The following is a 24,243-nucleotide window of genomic DNA, read 5'->3' as shown; positions in this document are numbered from 1 at the left end:
TTGAATCAGCTGTGTTGCAGAAGTGGTGCTCAAGGAGAAGTTAAAGAAATGCTGCACTTTAGCTTGAGCATACAATACATGTTTTGAGAGTAGATGTGGCGCCTTTCATTGGTTAGGAGAGAAATTCAGGGTGGAGGTGGGCTTATGTGATTAGAGGTCAAATTTGTATTGATTGCACTGACTTTATATATTTTCATTTATCACAAACGTTTCACCCAAATCCAGAATCAGCGTCAACCAAACTACAACACAGAAGGGCAATAAGATGGAAGATTTTTAATCAGTAAAAACAGGTGCAATATTTCACATGTAAACAATTGCAGCATCTCATTCTTAATACCTGAATAGTTACATAGAAATAATTTCTTAGTGACTCAATGATTCCTGTAAAAATAGATCAGTTTAACAAAAGAACAATATCCCCTTAAAAAAAAACAACAAAGAAAAGAAACTTTTTGCAAATTATTTCAAGTGCTCTTAGGCTCACCTACAGATCAGTGAGCAGGTGCCACTTCTTCAGTATTAAATAAGTCTCAGCTTCATTAGTAGCCCTCTCTCCCTGCAGCCAAATTCTACGTCACTAACCTGAAGTCATGCACTACCTACTGCTGAAGATCACTTTATTAGGGTACAAAGGACCGTTGGGAGAAAAGCATCATCGTCTGGCAGCTTGTAGCAGCAGCTGAGTGCAGAATAATGGCATTTATATTTACCAGGGCTTTACTCCTAATATTCTCCCCGTTAACCTTCTCCTGATAAATTCAGCATGATGTTCACATTATATCAGTCCGGCCAGATAGGCTTGGGCGGTATAACTGTTTAACGGTACGGTGGGATATTTAAAAATTCAAATACTGTTAACAGTCAGATGGCAACAGCAGAAAAAAAAGAATGGCATATTTTCACATCTAACTTGGTGAAATAAGGGCTTACTTAGATCAGACCAGAGTTGGTGATTGTTGGAACAGTACACTAACAAACTAGGTGACTGAGTAAACAAGACTAATCGAGATAGTTTTGGTGAGTTTTATTTTGTTTCTGTCAAATTTAAATGACGTGTGATTCGTTAGCACGGCAGTTAAGCTACTCTTGGTCCTGCGAAAGAAAAACTTGGATTCAGCAGATGGGCTGTTGTATTTCTCTGTATTTTTTTTAACAAAAACGGTGTAAAAATATTAACTTTCTTGACATGTTGTGTCTTTATGTTGTTTATTTATTCAACTGGAGAGGCTTAATGGTGTACTGTCATATAGAAAAAATAGATACTGCCAAAGCCTACAGCCAGATTCATGTCAGGTGTCACTTTACCTCCCCGACCCCGAACCATATCAAGCTGCCATGAATGAAAGCCTCTCCAGTATACTTCCTTTAAATAGGAGGGCCTTTAATGCAGAGAAACATCAGGAAGTGATACATGTTTCACTTTCAGGAATACAGGAAGGAAAGATTTCATTGATTAATTGGAAAATGAAAACATGATTTCTGTGAAAAAAACAGAGCAAAAGAGTTGTGGCTATAACCCAATACTGTTGTTACACTGATGCAATTCGTGTATTATACTGGATTTATCTGTGGAAGTAAAGCTATGGGAAACTTCAGCTTCCTCTGTTTTTTGATTTGTTCATCTTTTCCTTGTGTGTGCTGACCATTCATCTGGCTATCAATCAATATACCATCATTTGAAAATCCTCTTTCTTTATGAGAATAACGACAATTCAGGGAAGGTAAAGAATTGGGCTGCAGGGTCGGTGTCGTATGTTTAACTCAGGTTACGTCTTCACCCTTCAACAGAAGTGACAATTTTGTAAGCACAGTTGGCACTCACCACGATAGTGTGTTCCTCAAAGTGGACAAACCCACAATTACGACAGCACCTTAGAGTATTCTGTCTCTAACAAACACTGATGGTTCTCTCACTACTCATCCACCTCAAGTGTTTCCTTCTTCTGTCCCGACTTAGCAGCAGTCTTAGTTTTTCTGCTGACAGACCACAGCTGTCATTTTAGCCTCATTTTGTCTCTACCATGACAAAAATCATCAGGTCATGTTGCTCATTGGGTTTTGCTCGGCCTCGTCATTTGGGCTTCATTTTGCTCAGAAATCCGTCCTGCTTCAGCACGTTTCAGGTCTAATCACATCTTTTCTTCTAATCTGAGTTACTGTCAGGATTCCCTACAGACTTGTGGTCAGGAGGCCATGTGGCTTTTCTGTTCTGCGTCTTTTTTCTCCACCTCTACCTGCTCCTGAGCCTCCGTCCTGTCCTTCAGCGCCCTAAGCAGGACCCTGAGCAGTGTGTTCTCATTCAGGAGGTTTTCAGCAGTGTCCGCAAGCTCCTGCAGCCGTTTCACCGCCTCCCCGAGCTGCCGGCTTTTCTCGCGGTACTGCTCCTCTAAGCTTTGCCTTTCTCTCTGCAGCTCTATGTTCTGTGCTTCTAAGCTCAGAGTGTCAAATGTCAGTCGGCGGTTGTCGCGCCACAGCTGCGCCAGCTGTTGGGAGAGACGTTTGCGGGCATGACGCAGCGCTTGAACCTCTTGCTGGAGCGCAAGAAATTCTGCACGGAGGACAGCAGTGGGTCCTGTACCCTCCGCCTCGCTGGAAGCTGGCACTGGTTTGTCTGCATGTTGCTCTGAGCCAGAGTGTTGCAGGATAAAGCGAAGGAGGTTGGGTAACGTGATGGGCAGGTTGTCAGGAAACTTCACACTAAAATGTTTTCTTGAGGTGAAGAAACAAAGAAAAGAGGAATGAAAGTGCATGTGTGTGTGCGAGTGTGGTGAAATACTTTTTGGTGCTCCAAATCAGCAAATTAGTTTCCCTTTGGGGTTTATTACATTTATCAATTCATCTAGGACACATCATTGCATCTTTATTATCAAGTATTCTGGTAATTATTATCTTGACTAACTGATTGTTTGGTCTATGAAATATCAGAAAACAGAAATGATGCCCATCACAATATCATGAAACCCATGGAAATGGCAAATCGTTTGTTTTGTCTGACCAATGATGCACAAACGAAAATGTCTGGTTAACTTTCAGACTAGACCAGGCATGTCCAAAGTCCAACCCTAGGGCCAATCGTGGCCCTTGGACCATTTTTAATCGGCCCTTGGCTTGACTTTCAAAATATGCTCTGGTCAAGCATGATCACTTTGCATTTTTTCCCTTCAGCTCACAACTGAAGGACTGTAAATACAGCTCCTAGACATGCATCAAGCAGGAACTAATGCGTTTTCATAAACAGACAGTAAACTAGCAAACTGAATGGTTGCCTAGCAGCAGACATTTCCTGCCATGTAGCAGACATGGCCACAGCATAGATGTGTAAAGTGGACAGTGAGGAACGCTGCTTTCAGGAATGCTGTAAAATTGATTACATTTTCAGTGAAAGATGAAACTGCTGCATTTGTATGGAGTTATTGCCTCTCACGCAGGCGCAGAATGTACATGCTAGTTTGCCGTTGGCTGCAGTCTTTGTGGTGTGTTCAGGTGAGACCTGTTGGTTGAGACACCGGTGACATGAGGCGACACAAAAGTCTGCCTTCGTTGTCACTAGGTCTTTGATGGTCTTTGATGTTGGATTGGTGTGGCTGGACTTTAAAGAGTAAACTGGTCCTTTAAAAAAAGCAATCTTCGTGTGTGTGTGTGTGTGTGTGTGTGTGTGTGTGTGTGTGTGTGTGTGTGTGTGTGTGTGTGTGTGCTTCTTACCTGTATTTGGGAAAGAGAAGAATAGAGGGAACATGATCCACCATGAACTCCCATGGGAGATCATTGCGTGCAACATTCACCCTACGCAGAGAAATGTGGTTATATTATTTTCATTTTTTCTTTAAAAAGGAAAACTGTGTATTTATCACTAAAATCAAAGCTATGATTCACCAGAAAGAAACACAGTACCGCCATAATACCTGCATCAACAGTCAAACATAAATCCTTTAACACACTGTACCTGGCAACTGTGATGCTGCTGTTTCCCTGTAATAATCTGGCCAGCTGGATGATGATGTGGTTGAGAACGGAGCAAAATCCACACCACTGAGTGTAGTAGAACAGTAGCACATCCTACAGGAGAACACACACACACACACACACACACACACACACACACACACACACACACACACACACACACACACACACACACACACAGAAATTGATATTTTCCTCCACAAGTGCACAGACTGAATGGACAAAAGCTAAATCTGTTAACACAAATGGATGTAGGGTGAATACGTTGAGGGTTTAAGGTCTTCTCACCTTTTGGAGGTCCATGACGGAGGGCAGGAAGGAGGAGGTGGTCAGTTCTGTGATGAGGAGGCGGGGAGGCGATTGCTGGTGTCTATCTGGATGCCTGGTTTCCTCCTCCCCTCCTTTCTTTTCTTCTTCTCCCACCAAGTGTCTCTGCAAGAGGCTGTACGGAGCACTGAAGTTCCTGATGAAGGCCTCTTTAGGAAGACACAGAGACACACTCGATGAAAACAGAGAATTACAGGATTATATCCATGTATGTCACCAACTGATGCAAAGGCAGCATAACAGACACCTATAAGACTGTTGTGGTGCCATTGACAAGGGTCTTTAGCGTTAGTGTACCTTAAACCCCAGTGAAATTTCTGGAAGGTATGGAAAAGTAGATACCGTCCAAGCCTATTATTATCCTTCCTCTTCTTTTAAGTATTATTATTTTTTTATTTTTTATTATTATTATTATTTTTCATATTTTTTTCATATTATTCATTACTTTCAGTTATTACTTCCCATTGTCCCTCTCACTGCATTGCTGCTCCTAATGAAACAACAGACTTGACACTCAAAATTTTATCCCTTTTAGATGTCTTTGTAGTAACCTGAAAAACAATGGCATCCTGAACAAGAGTCCAGATGTCACAACTGCAATCTGTTGATGTTTTAAGCAATAAACAAGGGGATGCCGCCTGGTGTTTGCAGATCACAGTGAATCAAGTAGCATATGTAGAATGGTTAAATATTTTTTTGTTCATCATATATGTTTAAATTCAGATAATCATGATGTAATTAAAGATCCAATGGGAGCCAAAAACAACACTGATAAAAGATTTAGATATAGAATAAAGATATAGAATAAAAAAGTCATCACAATGAAGTTTAAAGGTCACATTTCAAACCTCTCTGTAGTGACTGTTCTCTGAAAACATCTGTACATGTACAGTATGTAAAAGACCATCATTTGCATAATATGGAAAATCTGTTGTTTGCTTGAGACTCGTTTGTTTGATGATGTTTTAAATTTGACCTTTGCACACTGAATCGAAACAGACATGGTATCAATGCACTAATTTGACTCCTCCTTCAACAGGAAGCAACACAAAGCTTTGAAATGCGTCTCTAAATCAGGGCTGCATTCAACACAGAGAAATTCAGCACACATAGTCCAGGAGCCTGATTAAAATGCTGATAGCCCTTAATACATCAGGTATTTTTCAACAGACACAGATGAATGCCTCTGTGAGGATGAGTTTGACTCTCCTGTTTAATAAAAACACCTAAAGAATCGTGGATATTAAATGCATTAATCAATACTTTTGCACTTTGATTTTTTGGATTCAGGATAGATGCAACAGCCATGTTGTGATTTGTCATCATATTCTGATTTTAGAAATTTTAGAGACTGTAATGTGGTTGAGTGCTAGCAAAGTGCTTATGGGATCATTTAATAGCATCTCCAAACCCCACCCCCAAGGTGTTTTAAAGGTAAGTTAGGGGGCAAAACTTGTACATTTCCCTCATGCTCTCCTGTATCATTCTTCACACCATTAACTCTGTCACTTTTCCTGAGTACAGCTGAAGGCAACACTATGAAAGCCTTCATTGAGGGACAACTGTGTGCTGTTAATCCAAAATGATTATTGTGTCTCATCTCTCTATGACAGCAGGCTATAGACAGCCATAAACTTTTACTTTTAGACACGATCTGGTTATGCTGTTTGAATCATATCCCATATCTGAGAGTTATACACCAAATAAAACCATATGATGTAAATAAAGTATGGTCTTACCGAGAGACTCTGTCAGCGTGGTTGCTGGGCTGCGGTGGAGAACATAATGAACCTCATCCTTCAGGTTCACAATAGCTGCGAACGATCCATCACTTTGTGCACCAGCCTCCTGGTGAAGAGAAGCACTTCTGTTGCCTGTCGCTCCGAGCCTCACTGCCAGAGGCCAGTTCAGAGCAACGTCCAGCACATAAAACCTGAGCGTCCTGTTAGTCTGACAGCGGAGCCCTGTGATGCCGTCTCCTCGCGGCTGAGGGGCAGACGATGGAGGTGAAGGAGGAGGTGTAAGGGGAACTCTTTGCATGTCTGGCTCCTCTTTGGCTTGTGATTCATTGAACTGAGGTTCCACTTTTCTGCAGCAGGCACTGTATTGACTGAAGGGGCTGTAGCTGTTCAGAAAGTTACTACAGCCCATTGAGGTTGTGGTTTTTATGGACACAGCAGGTAATCGGTGTAGGCAGCAGTGTCTTAGATAAAACTGCAACACGTCACCTCCTTGAGTCGTGAAAGAGAAAGAGCAGTGCGCAGGGGAGCTGGTCAGGCTCGACTGTGATAAACTGAGGCACACCTCACACACATTTGTACTAGACTCTGGGAGAAGAACTGACTGGCAGCATGGTGAGTGGGAGGTGAAACTTTTGTCCAAACTGGAGTGGTTATTGTTGTCACAGGAATGATAACGTACAGCAATGTCTGCAACCTGAAAGACAAAAGCAACAACAATGTATTAATTAAAACAAAATACATAAATGTATGGATACCATTCTCCAGAGGGCTGAACCATGAAGCCAGGCTCTCTTTGACTGAGGTGGCTCGACAAACCCTAAAGCCTCAGTGGAAGGTAACGGTACCACGAAGGTGGTTATTAACTGTCTCTGTGAACTCAGACCTTGTGCTTCAGACTCAGAGCACATTCACAGAAAACAAGACAAATGATGCGCTCAGCGCCATTTAACCCTTCCAAATGATCGACCACTTGCCGCCTACTTCCACCTTTGAAGAATATTTAAAAGTACTACAGCACAAAGCAACACTGTTGCTTTAATTCGTGCAAGAGCTGGCAGAAAACGACGTATAGTGAATGCACAAGTTAAAATAAGCTATCTATTTAGGCTATTTTATCACTCGGTTATTTCTCTGTTTTTTAAACTTGATGCAGTGGATTTTAACATTATAATCCAGAACTATATTAAGGAGACATACAAATCGCTCTAGTTAGTTTTTGGACAGATCAAACTGAAATTAATTTTACGGATTGAATACTATCTGTGATAAATACCAATAAAATAATCTGTCAACTGTAATATAATAGCAGTGTAAAATAGACTTCGGCAAATCAGAAACAAGCATATGAACATATTAAGTGGTAACAGTATGGTATGATTTTAAGGAATTATATCACATTATATGTGCGTAATTTTCTGGGAGTTGGTTTCATATACAGTATGCAGTGTATAAAATATTCACTTATTATTATAATTGTAATGTTGTCCAAGGGAAAGGTATGTCCACAGAAAACAGAGTGGACCTAAAACAGAGCCCTGTGGCACACCACAAACAAGATCAGTAGTAGAGGATTAAGCATTACCAGCAATACCTCCTTAGTGATTTTTTTCCATCCTTGCTCACCTGCTGTAGTAGAGGGCTAGGCTTGGACCCGAGAGGATTGTGTGGCAGGAAGAGCAGTAGTGCTGGACCTTTAGTGAGTTCATGTTCCAGGAGACGGGACTTTGTTCCTGGAGGCTGTAGCCACTGGAGGACGGTTTCGTGGTGTTCAAACACCCAGCTACAGATAGCCTCTGGTGTGAAGTTACGTTCGTTTCGAGGGAAAATCTGACAAGGAAAAACAAACAGTGAAATGGCCTTGGAATGCCTTAGTGTATTGTACATCCAAAATTATAGTTAATCTTTATTTAAACTACAGTTTTGTGGCTAAGTATTGCTTACCAAAGAGGAGTTAAATCTTCTGTAAAGGTAAACTGTTTCATCTTCCTTTAGTGAGATGGCCTCTGCCACCTGTTTGCTGGTTACAACCCCGAAACGTACAACACCACGGAAATCTGCACCAGAAACACAGACTCAGGGCTGAAAATATAGACCTTAACCACGTTTTGCCAATATTTGCACTTTTCATATTTTTAATCTACTCACTGCTACCTTCACTGTTACAGTGTTATTTCCTCTCTACTCTTACAAATTGAACATGATTAAAAACATTCACAAAATCGAAAGAATAGGCTTCAGTGCTGTATGATCATTGCTTACCCCTTTTTAAGGCCTGCAAGGCAGAGGACAGATATGTGATGTACCCTGGCGGCTGAGGAGAGGAATTAAACTGGAAGAAACCCACCACTCGAGGCTGGAAATACACAAGAGACAGACCATGAGAATATATCATGTGGGATTATAGCATCAGTCAAAGAATGGACCTATGTAAAGACACAGATTATTCAACATCAGTAAAACTGCTGTTCCTTACACAGAGCTAACATTAGCAACTTGTATAACTGTAACTCTTTCGACAAGCACATACAGCAGGGAACAAACTGATTTTCTGCCAGAAAAGAAGCCAGATGGCTTGAAGCCAAACAATACCTCATGACAGGAAAGAAACTCTTCAAGTGTGGCTCTTGATGGGAGGTAAGTGAGCGGTGTGATGACTCTGAGGATGAAACTTTCCACATATGGAGCCACAAATGGACCCTTGTACTCTATAGGCCCAAATCTGCAGCACAGAAATACCAAGACAAACAACGTAATCGATCAATTAGGTGATCTCACAAAGGACAATTGTTTAGGTCGTGACTTAAATTGATCACAAGACGTGATGCATCAGGATTTAAAAACTCTACTAAACAAAGTCTTGGGGGAAAAGGTGGACACATCAACTGAAATCATCAACCAACACTTTGAAGATGTCAAGTTGGGCTTTAGGAAATGAATGGAAGGTAAGTCAGTGTGTTGCTGAATCTATTGCTCAGTTATATACAAAATGATTAATCAAGAAAACAATACAAACACCTCTATCGTTCGGTTACAGTTTTACTTGAGGCGCTTGCGTGGAGACATTGGATATTCCTAATAATGTCTGTCCATGTAAGGATTAACAGTTTTGGATTTCTGTTATTTTACTGCTCAGACATAGACTTGAAAACAACAAATAAACTCCTAGAAAATATATTAAGTCTGTAAATAACAAAGTTAGCTACAGGAGACCAGCTTAATTACTGTCCTTGGTAAAATACTGTTTACATAACACATGAATGCACATCATCATTAAATCAGAAAAACAGATATAAGCAGTCAAAGCCAGCAAAAAACAATGCAGGGCTAACTGGATATACAGTATGTTAACAGTGAATGCACCTGCTCTGCCATATACATTTAACACAGAAATGTTTTGGGGGCATTTTAAGCCATCATTTGAATTTAGGAAATGAGGGGAACAGCATACAACCAAGGTTCCTGGTCAGATAAGAGCAGAGGAAGTTGTGATTCGCTGTCAGCAACCTAAAACTCACAATAGTCCCTAAATTCTGGCTAATTTAAAAGTGGACGACTTGCTAACAAGAGATCAGTAAAACACGGCATTTTGATCCATTGTGGCAAGAATGTCAAAGTCCGAGTTGTGCTTTTCTGACACATTTTTTGCACGCCTATTATTCACAAACTACAATTTCAGTTAAATACAAACAACACTGAAAGGATGAGCGTCTTACCGTCTATAAAACAGATGGATGATCGGGTACTGATAGAAGCGGTTATGCTTTCTGCATTTTCCATGACTCCACCAGCAGTTAACAGCCACAAACTGCACCTATGTGTTTGTGTTTGTAAGAAAGAGAAAGAAACAAGTTCAACAACCAAAACTATTTCGAGAGCAGATACAGGGTGATGTGTTGTAACACTGTCAGTCGTGTGCGAGGTGAGGCTTTATTAGCTACAATCAATAATCTGTATCATCTGTGCCTGACAAGTTACCCAAAACAGTCAGATAAAGTCTAGTTTATAACTTCTACTCTGTGAAATTAATGGAGGATTTTATATTTCCAACAGAAATTTGTATAATCTCAGCATTAAATGGGTGGCTCTTTCAATGATTACTCTACATTCAGGTGACAAATACGATTTTCTCTTAGCCCCTATTTTATAGAGTCCCAGGGGCTTTTTTAACTCTCTTGGATATATTTATCTTATAGATATGTAAATTCTGGTATTACTTGTTAGCAATTTGACATGTATGTTACTATAACAACAAGCCTTGTCAGTGGTCATCTGATAGTGTATCACTTAAGGTTGCTATTTGGTATTTAAACACTCTTACAGACTGCTTATTGTCTCAGGTGTCCTGTACCTGTTTGGCCAGCTTCTTCGCCACCTGCTGGACTTCCTGTCGGGCCGCCATCGAGTGAGCACACCAGGGTGCGTAGAAAAATATGAGAGAGACCTCCGCCACACTCTGGAGACGCTCCACCTGATGGGAAAATGTTAATTTTATTGACATGTTATAGACTTCACCAAAGAGCGTGTAATTCTGTTTGTGTTTTAAAGATAGTATTTTACTTACAGGGACAAACACTTGTAGATAAAATGCTCTGAGAAACCTATGTTAATACTAGAGTGAGAGAACTCCAGAAACTTGGCTATTTAGGACATAATCCAAAACATATGAGCAATGCACTAAACAGATTTTACAATATTTAATAAGGGAAATTCCAGTTGCACCTGACGCACAACTAAATCATTAGCATCAGTTATCAGCGTCATTTACTCTCACCTGGTCTAGCTGGCCCAAGTAAAGGTCCACTACCGGGGCCTCGGCAGAGAAGAATCGCACCGGAGGTCGAGCTGCTGCCACAACATTCTTAGCACGGCTACAAAAAACAAAAATATTTCAATGAAACACCAAAACAATCTTTTCTGCCATCAAGCGAGGAACTTCCACTCTGGGATTGTTGCAGCGGCAGAATGCGCCCAAGATCATTTGTCTATGACTTTCTTAAGCTACAACCTTTCCCATGTGTAATCTCTGCAGCTGGGATCATTGGAAGATAAAACTGTGTTGTTTAGGGCTCATACACTGTCAATTTCTTGATTAGGCGATCAACAGAAAATTAATCACCAAACATTTTATGCTACAAAATGCCAGAAATTCTCAGCTTTGCTGTTTTTCTTATTGTTGTATAATGAATCCATATAGGTTTTGGAGTACCCCTTTATGATCAGGCACATAACATAAAGAAGACCTCGATTGGTTTGTGGGTGTAATTATTTTCATTATTGATTAAACTGCCAGTAATTTATCTTGTTTATCATTTTGTCTATGAAATGTAAATAATAGTGAAAACTGACCATTACAGTTTCCAAAGATGTCTTCAAAATGATTAATTTGTCAAACAATCATCATAATTATAGATATTCATTCATTGTACCGTGATGATTGACAATGAAAAACACAGAAAAAAATCCTCTGATTTGACAAGCTGGAACTGGTGAATGTTTGGCAGTATTGTTTGGCTATAAAAAAAAGCCATATGTATAATTAACTTATCCAAAAAGTTGACAATAAATGTGCTGCCCTTCAACTGCTCAATTAACTAATTGTTTCAGCTCTACAGATTTAGCAAGTAATACTTATGTGATTCTATTAAAATAATATCTTGAATGAAGTACTTTTGCATATAATGGAGTATTTTTATAATAGCATTGCTAGTTTTACTCAATTAAAAACATACCACTACTCTTTCAACCACAACCGGATAAGAAGCAGGATGTGTCTCAGCTCATTTGTTGCCATTTGCTTTAATTTCCAGTCTAAGCATCTAAAATCTAAACAGCTGCTGGTTTCGCTGGAACATGAGTGCGTGTTGTTTACAGCTAAGCTGTGGTTGTTACGCAGGTGTCTGTGGGGTCATTTACAAACACAGACGCCAAAACTTGAATAAATCCCTGACACATGAAGCAATGATACACGCTAGGGGAGTACACTGTTTAAACCATTTAAAGCATGAGTTAATCCTCTTGTCCCACAGCACACGTTAGTTACAAATCAGCTGCACAACATATTGAAGACCCTGATTAGTTACAAGTAGCTACATTACAGCTGGGAATAGCTAATTACCGATATACCACTAACAAAGTAATGTTCATTAATAACTGCATCATGTCAACCTGGTTACTAAAACACATTAATAAGAGCAGCAGTGCTTGTTGACGCTGCTGGCTGTTACCTGCATGTGAACTTGACGGCCAGTATGAGCAGGACGCCGAGTACCACAGCCCCGCAGAGGAGAACCGGTCTCCGGGCCATCAGAAACAGCACCTGCCGGCGGAGAGACTGCCGCACCCGGCGCAGCATTACAGGCTGTCGTCGGCTCTCCGTCCCATTTATACGCCCCAGCCGCTGCTCAACGCGTCCATTTGCCTAACCGGGGGCGGGGAGGAGGACTGCTTCGACAGGGGAGGACGGAGCTAACCTGGATTGGACATCGGTGCTGGTGGTGCTCAAACACGGTCAGACCAACCTTTCTTCCCCACGTAGACTTTTCACTTCCGCAACAACGACGTAAGGGAGAGGCCGTAAAGTGCTGTCGGTCGTGGTACGTAAAAACACTGTTACGGTAACCTAGGTAAAATAGACAAAAATCATTAGAATATAATATTATTCACGATTTGATAGATTTACGTTAACACGTTTTTAACAATTATCGAGTTTTAGTTACTCTGTGTTAATTGCGTTTGCAGTTACTTTGCGTGTCGAGTCTCACGTGCTATTTTGAGACAGTCCCTATGTTGTTATGGCGACAACCGTTGCTGTCATGACGACTATGGGTCACTAGAGGGCTGTCGCTCTACAGTTTTTCAATCAAACTAACGGTTATCACAATTTAAGCTACTTTTGACCGTAAAACATTGATTTATTTAAATTGTACAGAGTGTGACTACTCAACAAAGGACAGACACGACCATAATAAGAACAAACACATTTATACAGTAAAACCATCCTTGTAAATGACTGCTCACTCATAGACTGCTCACGTGAAATTATATATTTATTAATTAATGATCACATCTATTTTATTACTGAATCATCTGTTTGTTGTTAAACTTTAATACAGTCTGTTTTTTTCTTTTTCACTTTTCAGACCGTCAACATAACCATCTACAGTGTTATATTATAGGTTCTGTTAAATATTCAATGGCAACAGTCTTTAGCAGTATCAACTGTCTATGAAAAAGAGATGGAGACGAATGCACACAAATTAGAAATAGTAAAAGTTGAATTATTATAACGGGAAAAAACATAACACAAAAGGATAATATTAAAATGGCATTCAGTCATGGCCATCAAATATTTTAATTAAAAGCAATGTTTTTCTTTTTTTTCCAGGTTAGATTTTATCCCAGGTTTGTTTTATTGTCATCTTTATAGCAACAAATAAATAAACAAAATATGTCACTATCACATAGATTCTATATAAAATATATAGTATACATAATTTAAAAGTATGTTATTAGCCTATAGCTTAAAGGATATACTTAAACCTGAGGAACCCAGTAGCCCAGAGGACCTTTGAAAGTTATTAGTATTTATAGATTATTTGACCTTGATCTGATCTATGACGTTTTGTTAAAGTTTTAGCATAACAGTAAGAGACAGTGAGTTAAATAGGAAACATGTATTTGTGATGTTTTATTGGGCCTGGTATTCTGTTGTTTATAATGTATATAGTAGCTTTATGTTATTTTTTATTTTGTCCGTACAATTTAATTTAAATAGTCTTTTATCTGCTATCTACCTCTTTAGCCGTTTCTTTGATGTGAATTTCCTCTGTAGGCATCAATCAAATCTTATGTGTAACTGTGTGGGCAGTTAATAAACAAGTAAATGAGGAGACAAACATTTTCTGTAAGAGATGGTTCCATTTCTGAAGTTTAGATAATCACATCCAGACTCTGGCTTTAACAGTTTTTATAAACATAATTATCCTGACAACATTTCATTGTCTACCAGTAACTTACTTTGTTATAAGTAAAACAAATACTCAAAAAAGTGTAGTATTATTAAAAAATCTTTATTTTTTTTCTTTGTCATTATAGAACATTGAAAAACAAAATCACAGTGTAAACTTTTAAGTGCAAATGAACAATGTAAAAAATAAAAAGTCTTCGATTAGCTCTAACCACCTGTCACATGGAAACGCATACTGAGAACATCGTTTTTGAGGAATGAGAAAAATGTGCAACACAATATTTGTCAGCAATACCAGCAAATAAAATCTGCCACAAACGCTTTCTCCTTGAAATCATAATAATTAAAAAAGATGTTTTGTCTGCATCTCAATTTTTTATTTATTTATTTTTTTTAAGAACGTGTTTTATTTCAAATCTAAGTGCCACATGAAATGAATGCCTGGAATTCCTGGAACAATCTTCATTGTTTGTTCACAAAGACTGCGGTTTTGTTTTCCTTTGAATCAACTGAAAAGCCTGAGGTTCCCATCAGGCTGCAGAAACACAAACCTCAACATTTGACACATTTCAAAATCATGTTACTAAACCTCGTAGATTGGATTTTCAGACAGCTCTGTGGCGCCAAGATCGCAGTCAACGCCAGAACGGCACTGAAGATATAAAGAATGCACTGAAATTCATGCAGAATAAGGATTTATATACACCTACAATACTGCTTATTAAAACCAATAATTTTAAAGCAGGAGTTGTTCGTTTAATTGGCTGTGGATACCATGCCATAAAGACACTTAATAAAAGAAGTGAAAAATGAATTTATCCACCTTCACTCTGTTTGTGCATAAAAACGTTCACCTTCAATCGGACCAAAGCAATCTAAGTACTACAAAGCCATCAGAAAGTTCCTCATGAGGCGAGTCTTCACTACCAGCAGTGTCCGAACATGACTTTCTATTTGCATAACTGCCTTCTTCACCATGTAGGCAATGTGGTTTGTGAATGCACTGTGCACGCAGAGAGAGATCCCTGCGGTAATCTTTCCTAATCAGTTACATCACGGATACTTCACTGCTCCTCGTCTTGTTGGTTTTGTGTCTCCTACAGCAGTTCAATGGCTCTCATGTTCTGCATGGCAACCATCCAGCAGAGACACAAGACTGGAAGCGGAAAAACTTCCCCTCCAACAGCACATAAGCCACTCTAATGTGAGTAAACTGCTGAAAACAAACAGCTCTCTTCAACTACTGGAGTTCTGGCTGTTTTATTTGCTGTGAACTGTACGGGATTAGTTGGGCACTGACTGCATGCAGTGTGTTACAGCGCCTGTGTTTCTGGGTGCATTAGCTGCTGCACCACCAGGTCTATGTTAATGATGGGACTGAAGTAGAGAGCCCAGTAGAAGAGGCAGTTGCACACAAACTGAGGGACAAAAGGCCACAGGAGGGCAAAGGCAAACCCCTGAGATAACATCTTCCACAAGTGGTTCCACATCTTGCGTGGCAGAGACCTGAAGAAAGTGGAAGATACAAGTTAGCATATGCATCCTTCCTCTACCACAGGAACTGGCCTGTAACTTCACACGTAGCTTAACTACTCAATTACATTTCAAAGTGATATTCAAGTAGTGCAAGAATTTCTAAATACATGCACCCTTTCTAGGAGTGACACATTTCTTCAATTAAAGGTTCAGTGTGTAAGATTTGGCAGGATTTAGTGGAGTACAGCGGTGAGGACTGCATATTGCATCCAGCTGATACTTCTCCCAGTTAGAATTCCTTCAGTGTTCATTGTTCAGGAGGTTTTTTTTTACCAGAAGCCGAAATATCTGCAGAGGTCTCTTCCTCTCCAAAACAAACGGACCAGGTGGTTAAAATGGGTAAAAAGACTAAATAAAGCAGTTTCATTTTAAAAGGTAGTGTTTTTTCAACGCTGTTTGGCATGTCGAAGATGTGTGGCTTGCCCACCACATGCTAACGTGAGCTCACTTCTTTTCTCTGATTACTTAAGATCTAGACATTTAAGAGTTTTTTATCTATGGAAGCTGAATTATCAGCTCTTTTCCTCCCCAAAACAAACAAGGCAGCTGATTTAAACCAGTAAAATCAGCAAATAAAGTAGTTTCATGTAACAAATCGATGTTTTTCCGGCATTACTCGTCACAGACGGGCTTCTAACGACAGCGCCGATGTGAAAACCTGAATAGTCCTATCTAGAACCAGTGTTTGGTTTGTTCGTTCTGGACTACTGAAGAAACATGGTGGTGAACATGTCAATCTCCATAAATGAGGATCCACTCCCTATGTAGATAAAAACAGCAAAAACACAACTCTTATTTTCAGGTGATTATACACCAAAGAAAATATACTTATTATATCATAACCCTTTCCCTAAATCCTACATGCTGCTAAGGAAGCACTGGGTCTTCCTTGTGTGTATACCTGATACTGGCTCTTGTCCAGAGTCTCCACAGGGCGCAGCCTTCCAGCACAGACAGCAGCATGGCGTTTACAATAATGAAGCGAGATGTCCAGTAGTGGACGGCCAGCCAGTCCCAAGCAAACTCTGCTATGAGCTGGTATGGAAGCAGGAGGTACTTCACAAGAAACTCTGCCCACTGTCGCCAACTGGGCTCCAGCTAACAGACACGGGAACATCATAGAAAACAAAAGATGATGGTTGAGAAGTGCTTTTCAACAATTAAAAACACATACAAAAGTAGGACAGAAAACTTACAGTATATCTGCAAGCACATTAACAATCAGGTGTAATTACAATGGTTTTAGTTGTGATATATTCTAATTTATTCTTTTATGTTAGTGTGTGCAACACTGAGACAGTGCTATTAAATTCTGTCTGTGTGTGTGTGTGTGTGTGTGTGTGTGTGTGTGTGTGTGTGTGTGTAGCTCCTACGACAAAAAAAACAAAAAATGATCCCACTAACAAGTATTGCCTGTGTATATCTTATTCCTCTGTAACATACAACATCACATGCATATGAATGTACCTACTGTATTTTTTACCTTTAATAACAGTTTTCATGATACTGTATTAGCTGGCAGTTTGCAACGTGCTACCTGTGCGTTAAGGAAGCTGCTCTCCATTGACTGGCCGATTTGTGTGATGGCTGGACAACAGGTGTGCAGGAAGGGCAGGAAGGTTTCCGAGTAGTCGAACAAATACAAGTAGAAGAGTGTGAGACGAGGGGAGCGTTTCAGTGCGTAGAGCAAGAACAGTGACTTCCCTGCATTGGTAGCCTGGCAGAAATTGAGAGAAAGACAAGTATACCCAGTAAGAGGACAGTGGTTGGTGTAAGCCATATGGCAAACACAGAATTTGGAGATACAATATGGACTATAAATATTATTGCAATATTTTTAGGCTACATCCCGATACATGTATGCAATTATATATCTTGGTATTTTTAAATCTCTGAACTACTTCAGACTATCAAAATTGTTAAATATTAAAAAAAACTGTACTTCTACAGATAAATTAAATAAAGTCCTGAGTCCTAGATTTAAATACAGTTATGTTATAATAAATTTAAATAAAGTACCTTTATCATTAAATAAATCAAAGCAGAACCATTGGTGCTTTTATTTTGAAGCAACCAGCTTGTCTCAGGTTGAAATGTTTCTGTCTTTGCTGTGAACTTGAAGCTTCCGGTAATACTTAGCTTAAAGTTAATCTGTTACAGCTGCGTTGTTAAAGGGCATGTAATGTATTCATGTGAGTGGTAAACAAATAGCTCCAGTTCATGTATGAATAATATTTGCAATTCACACTGGTCACAAAATGCAACTTAATAGTGGCAACATGAAGCCCTGCAGATACAAAAACACACACTTCACCTGCTCACACACTATCACCCAGTACAGAGCTGTCTGGATGAGTGAAGTGTGTGTTACATATTGTGTTTTTGTCTTTTTGTGTTTCTATTTTTACTAAGAGGTACTGTTACATCCAATACACGGTTTAAACTTCATATGTACTAATCTAAAGATGCAAAGAAGCATTTTAACACTACTAGCATTAGAAGTTAACTGCAGATGCAATGTATAGCACACTGAAAAAGCTAATGATGAGTTTTTTTGTGGTATAATAAAAAGACTCTTTACCTTGTATTCCCAGAGGTTCTGTGGAGGTTTGACCCCCAGGGCTTTAACTCTGTCCAGTTCAGCCAGAACAGCCCGTCGGTGAGCCTGGTTCTCGATGCTGTAAGGAGGTTTTAACAATTCTTCGTCTCCCAGCATCAACAGGAGCCTAAGGTGAAAAAAACAACACCCCAAAGCATGAACACTATGATGCACAATATGAGCTTCTGTATTGTGCTCTGCAACGTTAGGGTGGTCTGTGCAAGGCTGTGTCCTCGCTGCAGTGGCCGCAGGTTGATTCTGGCCTCGGACCTTGGCTGCATGTCGCCCCCCTCTCTCTCCGCCTTTCACATATGTGCTGTCCTATCAATTAAAGGCAAAACCGCCCTAAAACTATCTAATACCTAAAAAAAAAAAAGTGACAATATGTTGAATAAATACGGCTCAACAAAGGAAGCAAGGAAGGAAAGAAAGCAAACAACAACACTAAAATAAAATCCTGTGTTATTTATTTACCTCCCATTGACGTTCTCTTGCTGGAAGGGTTCCCTGTATAGCTGGGCCCAGGGCCCCAAGAGCTCCAGCCAGGACACGACATCCTCTGGTGTCCAGTGAGACACAGGTTTACTGATCAACATATCATGCTGCTCCACTATACCACTGCTCCAATGATACACCAGCACCATCACCTGGAGACGCACAGATACATATTAACAAAGATGGATATGAACACTCATTTATATCCTACTTATACCCCACCAGGACACATCATATATTTAGATACAAAGAAAAGATTTAGTTCACAAAACTGCTGTAAGTGAGTAGTAGGGGATTAACAGGTTTGCTTGGTGGCTGGAATCCCTCATAGGCCAGACTGGTGCCAACTGCTCACACAGCCCTGGTTTAGCCCACAGTCCGTCAAGTCACTGTGTCCTGCACTAAGCAACTGTAACCACGAGCGATCAATATATATGTGTTTGACTGCAAGATTTATTTAAGTATGACTAACAATATACATATAGTTCTTTGGAGCTGGACCGTTCTTTTGGAGCGCTACTGGAATATGTATATAGCGTCTGATTATTATCCTATTTGCATGACATATTACAATAAATCAAGATTCATCCAATACTTAATGATGGAAATATACAAATCCCAGTTTCCAGAGAATATTATTTTCCAGTGCTGTTCACTTGAGCCATGAAACACATTAAGTCAAAAGCATCCAAAACAAATTGATGCTTTACACATACAGGCCCCCGTATCCAAAAAAAGCCTGATTGAACAGTGATATTCATTAATGAACTGGGGTCAAAAACAGGACCATGCTCTGTTCTATTTACATGCACCCAGCACCGTGTGTGCACGCACGCACGCACACACACACACACACAAATTTACTGCCACGTAGCAAGACACACAGTGACGGTGCCACATGGACAAAATAAACATGGTCTGTCTACATGAAAAATGTGAAAAACCGACCTCTTCATCTACTACTGATAGCCTTTAAATATCACCCACCACTGTGGTTAAAAGAAAAAATAACCTCAAAATATAGTCACTGACCAATCTATAACATTTTAGGTTTACAACAATTTCCTGCAAAGGCACATTTGACTATATCATGGAGCAGAACAGCAGGCACAGGGAACAAAAAAGACTCTTTGGCGAGACATTCTGCATTACAAAATAACACTGATTGGCAATGCACCATTGCAAAGTGATAATGTACCAACTGGATACTGATAATGAGTTCAAACCCCAGACTGCATGGTGTGTCTTACAGAAAATGAATCTTATTTATCAATTCAGTGGTGCAAACTGATTAAACTAATCATTGTGTCGCTCAAAACCGTAATTTCTTAAACATCGTGAGTATTTCTAATTCGTTTCCATAACAACTTACAGTGACTGTAAGAGATAAACAAGCTTCTGTGACATAGTTTTTAAAGAAGGCTTTACAGCATAATATACGTTTTCCATTAAGAAAGGAAAACTGCAATCTGACTATTTACTGTAAAAAGATAACAAAAAAAATTGTGTTCAAATGAGGTTAGGTTAGTCCTGAAGTATTTTTACTTTAACATGTCATCCATTGGATGATTGTGTACCATATCAATAAATCAATACATCACCCTCAAAACCTGATATATCTGCATAAAGCTCAAAAACCGCTGTCGCCACAGCAACAGACACACTGTAAATGTGTAAATGATACCCGATGGGCAGGTAAGAAGTTAGCTAGGTACCGCAGCATCAGTTTTAGTCCAACTATCATTCAGAGTGCACACTATAACATGATAAACATAAAGGGTGAGGTCTTTTTAATGTTGTTGTGTACTTACAGCTACACATGAGAGCGCAGTCAGGACTCCAGAAAAGAAGAAGCCTGCTCCTTTGTGCTGGTTTGTTCTGGATCTACCCAAGTTGTCACCATACCTAAAACATGTAAATATTAGTGGAGGCTTCAGACCACAAAAGGTATCAAATACAAGCGAACAGATTAGACAAGCACAGGGCAAATTCATGGGAATAACATCAACACCAAAAGGATCTCCATTCCAGTTGTATTGTGGGTAGTGTATAAACCCAGTTTTGACAAGGTAGAAGTATGCATGGAATAAAAAAAAGAAGATATCTCTGGTTCTGCTGCATCCATTTTTATCCTTTTTGTTTAAAACTTCATGAATCTGACCATTTTAGAGTGTATTGCTAAATCAGTGGCATGTTTTTTCAGTGTAAACTAAGCTCACACAAAGCTTTACACCTAAAAGGCTTGTATCATAGATTATACTGTACTACCTCTGGAAGGCCAGCAAGCTCCGGGAGACTTTGGAGTCAGCCTGGATCTCTGCTCTCCTCCGCTGAACCACCTCAGTGAACAGCTTGTCAGTTGCATCCCTAGAGAGAGGAGCATTAAAATTAACAAGCGCAATTAGTAGGTCAAAGTGAAATGTACAAGACAACAAAACAAAGGAGGTAGTGAAGGTATGATTATGCTTTACAGCCATGTTCAGGAAAATCTGTAGCAATTGTGATAAAGCTTCTCCTTAACATTTTGCCCCTTATATTTCTAGTCAACAGTCAACACAAGTCTTTATGTTGAATACACCACAATGTCAAGTCAGGTCTCAGTGCAGACACTGTAATGATTTATGTGTTGAACTTGACCCAATCGTGTTGGTCAACCATTAGCCAGAGGAGTCTGCTTTGTGCATTAAATGAAACTCTTTAACATCTGAAAAATGGCCCACTTTGATAGAACTTACTGGGGCGAGTGATCAAGTCTTTTCTTTACCAGACTAAAACACTGTGTGTACAAAGATAACTGTCATACTGATGTATATCTTTAAAGGCAACAGCTCTAATCATACACAATGGCAATAAATAATATATAATAATAATAATATAAAATATATAGCAAACAAATAAAACAGAAAACAAGACAACTTACAAAAGAAAGTATATGACTTTTAAAAATATTATTTATTATTATTATTATTATTATTATTATTATTATTATTCTCACTGATCAGTAAGAGACACAAAACAACCAAAACAGATGCAAAATTAGCGCAAAAAGATACAACATTGTCTCAAGGAGACACTAAAATCTACAAAGAGACGCAAAACCACGGCAAAGTCTGCGTTTTGTTCCTATGAAGCGAGGCCTTCTGCATATCTGCGTTCATCACTTGTCTAACCTCTGATGTGTAATGGCAACCGCTTCCTTCCTCTGACTTATTACCATAGAAATAGAAATCAGTATGGACGAACTTTCACAGGTTTCTTTTGTTGCTTTTACTCACTAAATTCCTGACCACTGAAAAAAAAGACATTCCATAAGTGTGTGACTTTGTTTATAAAACTAGTTTTACTTGTTTAGGAATAGTGTGGAAGTGAAACCATGCCGCACCAGGCAAACAGACTTCTAAATAAAGCAATGGCACCCAGCCCTCAGTTCATGGAGGTGTACTTAAACCAATCCTGTCACTTGCACACATACAACACACAAACATGCACACACAAACATGGATTTGTCTTTAGAAGTTGTCAGTACAGTAGGTCTCTGTTCTCTACTGTGCGTGAGAGAAATGTGAATACTCTGGTCAGAAAACCAAACATTCATTCCCTGATATGATCTGGCTGTGAACAGCATACCTCAGCAGGATGTTGATTTTAGGAAAGCCTTCCCACCTCTCCCGGCACTCTGGGCACTCATTCTTATGAGAGGACTCCCACCACAGAGCCAGACAGTGGCGGCAAAAGTTATGGCCGCAGGTCAAGGTGGTTGGGTTTACTAATATGTCGTAGCAACAGTGGCACAAGAATTCATGTTCTGAGAGGCTGGTGGTGGAGGTCTTCGGCTGCAGAGATTCAGATAAGTGAGAGGGATTGTCCATGAAAGCTCCACAAGCGTCATCTGAGGAATCCCACTCCATCTGCTGCAACATATCCAAGTCTGAGTGGAAAGGAGAAACAAAGTTACAAAAGAAGAACTAAAGCAAGAGAGAGTGATAACAGTTCAAAGTCTCAAGACAACCACCAGTCCTACTGTCCTTTTATTATTATTATTATTATTGACTGTTTTATCCTTATTTTTGTCTGGTTCCAGTTGTTACCAGGCAAATCCTTTTTACTACAGTTCACATGTATTTAACATTACAACTAACCATGTATTTTTTCAGAAATGCATTGGCTTTCCACCATTTCCTAAAAGTAAAACAATATTAGCAAACTCTTTTGTTGTATAACTCCATCACAGTAAACATCAAGTCTGTATAATTTCTTTTTTTTTTTAGCTCTAATAAAAATGAAACAATCAATGGCTCATTAATGCAGCACTTATGCAATCTGATAATCTAAAAATACATGGCAAGCCCATAAAGGTTGTCAGCATAAATGAAAGTATACATAATTTCTGGTTAACTAGAAAGAACCTTAAAAACACAAGTATGGTCCTTTATCACAGTGTTATTTTAACTGTTACGGGATATTATTCTGAAATTCAAGTAACGTCATGACGTTAACACACTTATATGAATGATGTGTATGGACAAGAATAATTTCATTACCAAATGACTGTAATTTTTCATTTGACTCAAGTGTTACATATACCGGGACTCGGGTCATGATAGCATGAGGTCAAAGAGGGAACTACTGCACACACACTACACAACTGACAGAAAAGAGAAACTGGAAGAAAGCGATGAGTATTTTTCAGACATCTTATATAGCAAACTGCTTTGATAGCAGCTAACTTAGCTATCACATCCTTATCAGGGTGGTAGCTGTACTCTTTAACAAGCTAGCTAATCGTAAACTACAAACTAGATCAGAAACAAAAACATGTAACGTTACCGCTGTGTAAAACAGAAAATAACACTGTCAATACAGATACCAATGCCTACTATCGTTAGCTTTTAGACTAGTATGCTAGTTAGCCAGCAAATGATAGCTAACGTTAAGTGTGAGTGCTGCTAACTTACTCAACGTTATTCAATAAACTGTCATTTTTACCTCGCCTCAGGATCGGTATTTGACAGGTGACCAGTTGGAGGATGACATAACCACCTGGTTAAAATAACTTACTGTTGTTTATCGTAAGTTAAGCCTGAATCAACCCGTCCATGGTATAGATACATATTTCTGCTGGAATAGCTGTCGCCATGGCTCCGTGCTGCTGGTGGAAAGCCCCACGCGCACACTCACGCGCACGTCGGCGTGTCACGCGGCTAGCTGACAACACTCGTCATCGATCACAGGCTCACCTATCAGTGCAGTCCTCCAGCCCACCGAGGTGTGTCTGCCCTGCAGCTGGACAGGAAGAGGACAGAGGACGCCGTTGTCGGTTGTCTTCCTCAGTGATGTCGTAATGCCAGCTGATTTCAGCCATGTGGCTTTTTAAAGCTGCTTCAGTTCAAAGTTCAGATCAGATTCTCTCGGCTGAAGCTGCAGTGTAGTTCTCACCCCGACCGCGATAATATCAAAACAGTTACCTATTAACTGTCCACGTTGGCTCGGCATGCATTACCGCACTGTGATTATACTATATACTATATGAGTTATTTCCAGTGATGGGAAGTTACAAATTCATTGAGTATTTCTATTCCACTGCAATTTGGAAATCAGTACTTACTCTGTTA

At 39.6% G+C, this 24,243-nt stretch overlaps 2 protein-coding genes across 4 annotated transcripts; both read right to left on the bottom strand.

The window, feature by feature from the left end:
• Positions 1–256: 256 nt before the first annotated feature.
• Positions 257–12,581, bottom strand: txndc11 (thioredoxin domain containing 11). Its single transcript, XM_042485363.2, has 13 exons — positions 12,260–12,581; positions 10,807–10,903; positions 10,384–10,503; positions 9,749–9,846; positions 8,625–8,754; positions 8,295–8,388; positions 7,977–8,089; positions 7,659–7,862; positions 6,033–6,729; positions 4,255–4,442; positions 3,947–4,059; positions 3,706–3,786; positions 257–2,712 (listed from the first exon to the last, which is right to left on the bottom strand). Exons 1-13 carry the CDS (start codon positions 12,385–12,387, stop codon positions 2,187–2,189), a joined length of 2,589 nt encoding a protein of 862 aa, XP_042341297.2. The 5' UTR covers positions 12,388–12,581; the 3' UTR covers positions 257–2,186.
• A 1,502-nt stretch (positions 12,582–14,083) lies between these two features.
• LOC121942604 (bifunctional apoptosis regulator-like) lies at positions 14,084–23,983 on the bottom strand. 3 transcript variants are annotated; one of them, XM_088075798.1, is made up of 9 exons: positions 23,869–23,983; positions 22,259–22,559; positions 20,900–20,998; positions 20,443–20,536; positions 18,611–18,783; positions 18,119–18,263; positions 17,075–17,254; positions 16,439–16,635; positions 14,084–15,507 (listed from the first exon to the last, which is right to left on the bottom strand). In XM_088075798.1, exons 2-9 carry the CDS (start codon positions 22,549–22,551, stop codon positions 15,315–15,317), a joined length of 1,374 nt encoding a protein of 457 aa, XP_087931924.1. In that variant the 5' UTR covers positions 22,552–22,559; positions 23,869–23,983; the 3' UTR covers positions 14,084–15,314. The 3 variants fall into 3 exon arrangements, with proteins under 3 accessions (XP_087931924.1, XP_087931922.1, XP_087931923.1); XM_088075796.1 differs by lacking the exon at positions 23,869–23,983 and adding an exon at positions 23,690–23,849; XM_088075797.1 differs by lacking the exon at positions 23,869–23,983 and adding an exon at positions 23,618–23,808.
• Positions 23,984–24,243: the final 260 nt, after the last annotated feature.

The sequence above is a fragment of the Plectropomus leopardus genome, chromosome 3, assembly GCF_026936395.1.
Source record: "Plectropomus leopardus strain MGB_pleo_1.0 chromosome 3, ASM2693639v1, whole genome shotgun sequence".
NCBI classification, from domain to species: domain Eukaryota; kingdom Metazoa; phylum Chordata; class Actinopteri; order Perciformes; family Serranidae; genus Plectropomus; species Plectropomus leopardus.
Note: the sequence above shows the minus strand (reverse complement) of the source record. Positions and strands in the feature narration are given on the sequence as shown.

What these genes read in the sequence shown, in the direction of transcription:
- LOC121942604 (XM_088075798.1), bottom strand. Translation starts at nt 22,551, where the DNA reads ATGTTGCAGCAGATGGAGTGGGATTCCTCAGATGACGCTTGTGGAGCT. An exon ending in AAAATCAACATCCTGCTGAG is followed by an intron (nt 20,999 to 22,258) that starts GTATGCTGTTCA and finishes TCCTCTCTCTAG; the next exon opens with GGATGCAACTGACAAGCTGT. An exon ending in TGGACAAGAGCCAGTATCAG is followed by an intron (nt 15,508 to 16,438) that starts GTATACACACAA and finishes CACTTTCTTCAG; the next exon opens with GTCTCTGCCACGCAAGATGT.
- txndc11 (XM_042485363.2), bottom strand. Translation starts at nt 12,387, where the DNA reads ATGCTGCGCCGGGTGCGGCAGTCTCTCCGCCGGCAGGTGCTGTTTCTG. An exon ending in GCCGTCAAGTTCACATGCAG is followed by an intron (nt 10,904 to 12,259) that starts GTAACAGCCAGC and finishes TGTTTTTTGTAG; the next exon opens with CCGTGCTAAGAATGTTGTGG. An exon ending in ATCCATCTGTTTTATAGACG is followed by an intron (nt 8,755 to 9,748) that starts GTAAGACGCTCA and finishes TCTGTGCTGCAG; the next exon opens with ATTTGGGCCTATAGAGTACA.